The sequence below is a fragment of the Trichoplusia ni genome, chromosome 6, assembly GCF_003590095.1.
Source record: "Trichoplusia ni isolate ovarian cell line Hi5 chromosome 6, tn1, whole genome shotgun sequence".
NCBI classification, from domain to species: Eukaryota; Metazoa; Arthropoda; class Insecta; order Lepidoptera; family Noctuidae; genus Trichoplusia; species Trichoplusia ni.
The window spans coordinates 16,281,692-16,291,312 of NC_039483.1; the positions used below are offsets into that span (position 1 = coordinate 16,281,692).

Consider the following 9,621-nt stretch of genomic DNA (forward strand, 5'->3'; position numbering starts at 1 on the left):
CTCTGTCTATTTAGTAGGTTTGAGAATGGCTACCTACTATTTATTTTTCATTTAGAACCCTTAGCTTCTTCTTTTCTAATACACCACAAGTTTCCTATAAATAATTTGTATGGCAAGACACAAACGTTGATCAGCCAGTATTGTTATGTTATAGTTATAGGCATGGCAAACTGTTCTAAAAGTATTTAAAGTGTTGAGACCACAAATGACCGAAGACTGGAAAATCACTACCTAACTTTACATTTGATTCATTCGGTTAGTACACGTATAGCACGAATGAATTAATAGATACGAGTTAAGAGTGTTGTGAAACTTCACATTTACTTGAAAACTAAATTATGAGGGTGTTGCAATGTTCCGCTACGTAGGAAAATATAGTATTAGTTAACTTATTTTTCTTTAAGGAAAATTTTACTAATTTAAGATCTTTGCAACTGTTTTCTTTAAACAGTATATAGTCTAGTCTTATCAAAAAATGGCAATTTCTTTTTCCAGAAACACATTTTAAGTGACGCCTTCCAGAAATAAATAGCAAACGCAAATATGCGACTAACTAAAATTAAAGCTGCAGGCGCTTGAGAAATGTCTCAATGAGTCAATTAATCTGTGAGTTTATTTATGTACATTTCTTATTCGTAGAAGTTATATTTGTTCCTGAGGCCAATACCACTGTCATATTATTATTATCAAAAGTCCTGAATAAATATTAATCTACTTACCTACCCATCACACAATCAAAAATGTGAAATTAAATTAGTTTAAGGAGTGAATCAACCGCAAGTTGTACCACAATAATGTGGGTACTACTACTGCCTTCAACAATGTTGAAATCGGCATGTTGGTTTCTCACACCACCATAGTCCATACATACCTACCTATCTTTAAACAATATGCAATCGCTATAAAGCAATCAAGCAAATTAAAACGTCACACGTATCGAAGGTCAAAATAAAGTGCTTAACACTAAACGACAATTATAATAATCATTACATGTAATTAACATTTTAATTGATTAACGTGTCATGTTGACATGTTATAGACAAAAGACTACTATCACCATACATAAATAATTGGGAGCAAAATAGGTACTTCAGGCATTTGTACAATTTTTTGTGATCTTGGAAAACATACATAAACTACTTCTGTTTTATCTGGTTGGACTCCAACCTCTGGAGTACCGATTTCATTGTGACCTATAGCTCCAGACCAGACCAGATTTAAGTATTTCTTGTTTTTGATTGTTACCCAGTGGAACAAGAATTTTCTTCGCCCAGAATAAGGCAAACGGATGTGTTGGCTTTTACCGCCTAAAACCACCACAATGCTCTCTTGTATGTTCCCTATAGAGAGGGCCAAACGAGAACGTTTTCGCAGACTACCACAGAGAGTTTTGACTATACCTGAATATTTTTGGCAATAGACTCTCATAAGTGAATTTAGCAAAATTCGATAATTAGGTACGGTCTTCAGCATCGATCAAAATGCGAGATTAAGAGTGGTTCGTTTGATCAAATATGGACTGGCGCGTACACTTAAGCTTGCATCGTCCAAACATCTGAGTGTTTAAGGCTTAGAAACAGCTCGCAACAACCGTCCAATATATTTTTTAATTGAAATTCCTCTTCAAAGCTATTGTTACTGAAAAGAAAGTCAAGTCATACATTATATCCGCTAAGGCCATGAGAATATTTTCTTGGTAACGTAAATCGAAATTTTTAATCATTTATTTGATGACGGAAGTGAATTCCGACTTATTTAATTAAATCACTGGATTCTCGCATGTTTAATCCATGTTTGTGTTTTATAAACTGTTGTGTCACTGCATTTAAATACGAACTCATTAATTGTACTCAATACATATGTACTTGTGTATACTTCATTTATCAGCGTTCACTACTATCTTTGTCATACGGAAGTTCTCCAGTCATTTCTTTTAAAGAAGAATTTATTTTCTATTTATACTTTACCAGCTCCTAGCTATGGTTTAAGTTTCATTGCATTGTTTCATCGATCGGTTTTCTTACTAGTTTGACTCGCGACCCCGGCGTGTCAGGTCATGATTAAGGACTCCGTTTGGGTCCGAAACTACTCGGTTAATCCCGATAAATACGCGTGAGTAAACCGTTGCATCATTTAATTATGAACCATTCTCACGATAGTTACTATAAAAACCCCTAAAATTATTGAACCCACGACTTGACCCACACAACGGCAATTAACGTTATGCTGGTGTTGAAAGACATTATTGTTGATAGAAAATATTGTATTTTTTATGTCTCTAAATTTTTCCATATCAGCTACCTAAGTAACCAAGTAGTATTGGGAAACACTTGATCTTCATTGGATTTGAAGTTGCGTAGGTAGTGGCATGCGAGTCCTTACCTTTACGGTTTGATAGTTCAAACAGTTTTCTTGAGACTGCTGTGGTATTTGTTGAATTACCCAATTTTAACTTAATTTTGGAAGCGTGTACTTGTATTGTCAGACGTCGTAATTCATGATAAACCAACATACACACAAAAGTACCAATATACAAAACTTAAGTAAAAAGAAGTGGGAATAATGTTCCGGCAATGCATTTTTGTTGAATAGTGCCATTATAGTATAATATATGGAAACATGACTTTCATGTTTGTGAACCTTGACAAAATCTGCTACAGGAAGAACTTGATAAAAAGACAGCCAAGCATACCGTATCTCATCAATACTTACCGAGAAATAGAGCGCACCGTATTAGAATACAATGGGACTCATTCGCTGCACTCGTTGACTGAAATACATCTAATTGTCATAAATTTCCTTATTTCCAAACCCTCAAGAATCATTAGTTGCAGTGCACAATCTGATAGGGTAGAACGTTATGGAGTAAGTTTTACAAGTGTCAAAAGTAGATAAATCAAAATGGATGCAGGATTACAGCCTATTATTGAAGATATTGATGTAGAGCAATCCTTTGGTGAGTATAGTGAACTCGTATTTCTGACTGTAAAATTAAATATATTTTTTAATTTGCGGGTTAACTTCAAGTGAAGAGAATATAGGTTCAACCTACAGAGGCATTGTTGAGAAATTAAATGTGATAGAGCATCTAGGGACACAAGACTCTGACTGCACGGATAGCCGAGCGGTTGAGGGAACCCAGCGCCAGATCCACTTAAAGTAACTTGGCGGTTCGATTTCCGCGTAAGACAAACGTTTCTGTGATCTGCGACTGTTTGGCTTGAGTATGAGTGTCTTTGTACATGTAATTAGAAACCCAGATACTCGTACAAGGATTTTCTTAATTTAATGTTTTTATTAATATGGGAGTCGTTGTTTTAAAGAAAGAACATTGACACAATAATGAGTATTGTTAATTGTGGAGACAAAATTAATTATAATAGGTCTATCGGCTATTATTATTTTAAATGGAATAATTTTCTTTATAAAATATGGAATACTATGGCACCTGAAAAAAAATGAAGTTAGCAGGTGGTGGCTCACCGGCTTAAATAAAATCATTGATATAAAGTGTAAAAGAATATCATAAAAACAAGTAATTTGAATATAATATTATCTACCGAAACCAAACAAATCAAATTATAGCACCAACGAATTGGCTTTTGGCAATACCTACGTTTTGTATGTATGTACGAGAATTTGTATGTAATTTGTATGTACGAGATGCAAGTTCGATCCCAGCACAGGCAAATTACCATATGACTTTTATAAAGTGAAATGTTCTCTTTAAATTATTTTAAGATACCACTTTAAAAAAATAAATTTTAAATTCTAAATATTGCAATTTGAAATTGAAAGCTCCAGTGAGGTAGCTAGCTTGATAGGTCAAACGTTCCGTGTATGGGACAGGCCCTATAGTGAAAATTCAAAAAGGCTGGTTATGGCTGTGAATCTAGTCGTATACGACTGCCAAACTTAAGTGAACCTTAGACATCGACAAAAAATATTATTTCAGTTAAAACAACACAAATGTCATTACCAAATTAATTTATTCTTAAAAACAAAGAACTAAGCACCATTGTATTTCGAATTTCAGGAGGAATAAAAACATGGACACTGCAGGAAACATGCACTGGTCTTGCTATAATCCTAGCTACCTACCTGATATTAGTAGTGAAGGTCTTACCAGCTTACATGAAAAACCGGGAGCCGTTGAAGCTAAAAAACATTTTGCTAGCATACAACGCCTTCCAAGTCGCCTTCTCAGTGTATTTAGTTTTCATCGTAAGTAAGACTTGTTGCTATGACATTTTTATGAGACAAAAATACTTTGATTCTGGTACTTTCAGTTTCAATCGAATACTTTTATGATTTCTTCATTACCTGTTACACAAATAATTATAAATCTTCTTTAGTAAATGCATTCTACTTTGTTGTGGTTTATATTAATTGCCCAGTTTTAGCGAATTTCTGTATAAAACAGAATTTACCCTACAACTTTTTAATAGCTATTACGAAGTTTGTGAGCTACATGAATTGTTATTTTCGGTACCTATAGTTCCTTGCTATTATTAAATAGGTCCATAGAATTATTTAAAAAAGCCTGATAGCCGTTACAGGTTGTTAGAAGATAAAAATACTGACAACCAGTCTAACTAAGGGGTATCGTGTTGCCCAGGTAACAGGATTTAGGAGGTCAGATAGGCAGTCGTTCCTTGTAAAATACCGGTCATTTGCTGCATCGGGATAGACTGGAAGACGACTCCACAATATCTGGGAACAGGCATGAGTCCATATATCAAAGGTCAAGTAACAAAGCATAACTTTTCTGTTTCAGTACCTAAGATACATTTACCGGTTTAATATCATAACGACGAGATGTCCAAAAGGAGAAGATCTTCAAGGGGTATTTACATTTTTACCTTAGCTTTTAAGATCCTTAATATCAAACATATTAATGTTATCCTTAAAAAACAATAATTTCTGAATGCAAGTTCTATGACATTCTTGGTTCAAATTCATTCTCTGTTCAAAGGTCTTGCTTTGTTTTATTTGTGGCTAGGACAAGATTTATTACTTTATTTGTTATTTCTTCTAAAGCTTCTTATGCAAACCTAATTACTTTTACCTTATTACCTTAAAACTTCTAAATACATCATATTACAAAACCAACTAAAAACTACCAATCTACTAAATACACATATCTATTCACCCCTTTTCAGGTAATCAACGAGATCTACCCATACTTCATAGCGAAACACTTAGACTTACTTGACACGGTCTTCTTCGTCCTCCGAAAGAAAGATAACCAAGTAACCTTCCTCCACCTGTACCACCACACAGCCATGGTGACCTGGACCTGGCTGCACTTGATGTACCATCCGACAGACAATTTTGTGGTCGTCGGTATGCTCAACAGCTTCGTCCATGTCCTCATGTATGCGTATTATGGAATATCCTCTTTAGGACCTGATTACGCTAAGTATATTTGGTGGAAGAAGCATCTGACGAAGGTCCAGTTGGTAAGTTGGTCTATAATAATTTTGTTTTGTTACTTGAAGTAGCGAATATGACAAAACCAGCTCTTTGTGATATGCGGTATTTTCCCGGATAAAGATAGACAAAAGATAGGCAAAATGGACCCGAGCTTGGGATAATCAAAACATAAGCTTAAAAACAGTATTGTTATATGTGTAATTAATTACCTTAACTAATTTGACGTTACAAATCTGGTACAGCTTTAATTAAGTTTTACGAAAACATTAAATTGTTTATGCATGCTAATTTTATGGACTTGAAACTTAATTTTTCGTTGTGTTCAAATGATTGTGGATCGCCGCGTTTTTTTGAATAATTTCGCACATACATATGACTATGTAAATCTACTTGACGACTTATTTCCTGAAGGGCAGAAGAAATGACGCTGAGAAGGCCGCGATTAGCTTCCGCGCTTTGCCATGCAACGTTTGGTCACACATTTAATTATTATTTTAAAATATTGTACCGGATCTTAATATCATGCATTTACACAACAATTTCGGTTGTTCATAACCGTGGGAAATGCCAAAATGTTATGATGGATTTTACGAAATCTAAATAAAATAGCAACAATAAGAAACAACCTTGAATTTATGATAAGGTTGCATCTAATTAATGTTCTTGTTCCGCCTTACAACTTTGCTAGATTTTTATCGGATCTCACTCATATTCCCTTATCGGATCTCACTCATATTCCCATCAGAGGGTTGAAGACCTAGGTATTACTTAAAGACTTTTCAGCCTGCCTTTTCACGATTTTCAGTTAGGCCATAGTTTTCTGCCTTAAAAGTAAAAACAAATTCAATAAGAATGAGTGCATTTTCGGAGTTAGAAAACATCAGCAAAAAACTACAAACACGTTAGGCCACAAAATCTCGTAATTTTTCATGTCTCCCAAGATCTTTCTATAACTTTTTCTTCTTTCAGGTCCAGTTCATCCTGGTGGTCTCTCACCTCCACTACCAACAGAAGCTGACCTCTTGCCCCCTCCCCAATTTCTTCCACAACTACTCCATGTTCGTAATCTGCTCTTTCTTCGCTTTATTCATGAAGTTCTACGTCGACAGCTACAGAAGCAAATCCAGAAAGCTGAAAGAGACGGAGAGGAATAAGAACTCGGAATATGTTGATGAGAGATTAATTAAAGCCAGATAGTGTTAATAGGTTTAAGATTAAAGTAATTTTATTTGGCTTGATGGTTTTTCATACATCCATAGATACATATACAAGATAGAAAAAAATTATGAGCGAAATACATATTGCGTTGTAAGAAGTAGTAACACTAGTTGTTTTTTTTTTGTAAATTGAATTGGCAATGCCACACAAGAGTATAAACAAGCTTATACTTGATAACCTCCCTTTTTTAATGAAACATGGTTAAAAAAAATCATTATAACTATTTGAAATATACCTGACAAAATAATTTACAACTTAAAAAAAAATTGATATAAGACTTATATAAAATTTGCACTCGGTTTTGTTGCAATAATAGCTCTATATTACTTCTAACGAAACATTTGGTTTGTAACTCTTCGACATCACGAAACTGCAATATACCTATATGAAACACATCGGATGGCCTAATTTCTATTGCATTGCCTTATTCACGACGCATCATGTGAAGTGTCAAGTCACACAAAAGGGGCTAAAGTGTGAAAGGCGCTTCTCCCTTTAGCTGAGCCTCCATCGTTGCTATAAAGGTTAAACGTGTGGCAATTACTGACTATACAGTATATTTATGTATTATTTTGTATTCTTAGACTTTAGAACTAACCTCATTTCGTCCGAATCTGTTGATGTCAGCTTATAAATGTATGCGAATAAAGAGTAGAACAGTCGCAATCTTTATTGACGGATGCCCATTGTGGCATGCTGTCCCAGACTTTTGCACCAAGTAAGCTTGAAGCAAGTAGGTTGATAATCATCATAAATCTTGATTTCTAATTCAATCTCACTCTTTGATATTTATATTTATAATCCATCTGTTATGTAAGTTCCTTATTTCTTGTTGATCTGCACTTTATTATTTTTATTGGTAACGTGGACATAACTATCAATTTTATTCAGGCCATAATATTGGCATCATAGCGTAATCTTCGTTCTAACCTTTCACTCAAATCTCTAGGATATAAAAAAATGAGACAAATACGTCCCTCTATTAAGTACTCACTAAATTAACTGTGGTATTTACTACATAATTTAAATATAAAATATATTCGCATATTGAAAAAGAAAATATAAATGTATATTGTTTACAAAAGTAGGTATAGGTAAATTCCATTCAAAACCGAATGATTAACGAATTAAATATTTATGTGTCGCCTTACGACATCAGGTTAGCGTTCGTCTTAAAATAGAAAACTTATAAGACGTAAACAGATTTATTTACGTTCGTTGCGTTACTGTTTTTTTTAACTGTACCAGTGGCTCACTTTGAGCTTTTAAGGCTGCTCTTCCGCCAGAGATGTGCGGTTGCGCAGCAATAGATAACCAGGTCTTAATCAGTACAGCTCTGATGGAAGTCACTCAGCGAAGTTCGATTCTTGCTCATTTGAAACAAGTAAGGTTTATATGAGAAGGATGTGTGTTGAAGAGAGTAAAGTGCAAGGTTTTTGGCATACTCTACCAGTCAGTCCATTGTCGCACTTCCAAATGCAAGATTTCTGTTAGGTACATGCTGCTATACGATACCAAGCAAGTTGTTCGCTTCCACCTGCCAGCGCATGTGTAGAGAGGCATTTCCCTTTCACAACCTTCAGTGGAGGTTTGATTGTTTGTTGTTGTGATGCACATAAGTACATACCGAATTTCACCAGTAAAATTCTTACGTAGGAACCGTTAAATATCTATCGATTCAAATCATAACACAGCGTTCGAGTCTTGTTTTAAAATGAATGGATGGAAAACGTAATTAGATATAATTATGCAATCTTATATAAGACATTAAAAGGACATTAACCTTTTGTTAATTTACGTACCTACCTATGTATATATAATTTAGATGTCTGCCGGATGACTGAACATCGTAGAGTCATGTTATTGCCAGTGTGAAAGACAGATGTAGCTCTACGCACTTTCACGCTTTGATAATCATATTACCTACTTTAAAACATGATGATAGAAACCTGCCTAGCGCTGCTTGCGTGAAAAAGGGGAAACTAAGATCCGGGGTAGCGGGAAGGTCTGAAAGGGGTTAGGTACTGTGGCCCCGGTACACTAAGGACAAAGGAAGAAACACGGGTGGGTTTTAGTCAATAGGAGTCTGACACTCTAATCCTGCTATATACAAAGTGGAAGGAATCATTTGATGATTTTCCATCCTTAAAGAACAAAACAAAGTGGTGCCGTAACGCGGTACTTTACGAAGCCGTCTACTCTACCATAAGAAGTTATCACTTAAAGAAATTCGCTTGAAATGACTTTCTGCCGTCACTTTTATACGTAGGGGTTTATTGGCATTGTACCATTTATTTTTAGCACATATTCACGTAGTAATCAAGAACTGAATATTGATTGACGGTTAGTAAATAACCAATTTTGTTTCACCTTTGTTTTGCGCATAAAATTAGCATTTTACGAAATTTTAATTAAGTGTCTCGGTTCCTGGTCTCTTTACACGTAGTCACACCTAACAAGGATAGCCAATTAAGGAACTATTGGGTATAATTTAAAACAAGTTTTTGTATGTTTCAGAGTTTTTCGACTTTTTTTACGTTGTCCTATCGAAAATAATTTTAAATTGTTTTGAAAATTTCGAGAATTTTTTATCATCAGAATGATTAGCAAAACCTTTTGTATTAATAATTAATATGCTTAAAGTTCACGTATTTACTGAATTGAATACATATTTATAATTAGGTTCGGTGACGTTTAGGGACCTATTTAATTAAAACGCTGTTTTTCGACATTGAATACTGAGCTTGTACTATGAGATCAGGAAGCAGAACTGACGGCATTGTGGAAAAGAGACAATGCGCTACATCGCACGTCACAGCGTCTTGCTTTCACAACGGCAACTGGTGAATGTCTCAAAGCAAGTTGGCTGTTGTGGTCACCACGCCAAAACCACTGAGCACAACGTGTCGTGGGTTCGATCCCCGCGTAGAAGCATTAGTGTCATCCACAAATGCTTGTTCTGAGTCT

The 9,621-nt window shown here is 34.9% G+C and overlaps 1 protein-coding gene across 1 annotated transcript; it reads left to right on the forward strand.

The window, feature by feature from the left end:
• The first annotated feature begins 2,827 nt into the window (after positions 1-2,827).
• On the forward strand, positions 2,828-6,669 carry LOC113495025 (elongation of very long chain fatty acids protein 7-like). The gene is made up of 5 exons (XM_026873589.1): positions 2,828-2,956; positions 4,037-4,224; positions 4,778-4,846; positions 5,163-5,462; positions 6,406-6,669. Exons 1-5 carry the CDS (start codon positions 2,902-2,904, stop codon positions 6,631-6,633), a joined length of 840 nt encoding a protein of 279 aa, XP_026729390.1. The 5' UTR covers positions 2,828-2,901; the 3' UTR covers positions 6,634-6,669.
• The last annotated feature ends 2,952 nt before the right edge of the window (positions 6,670-9,621 follow it).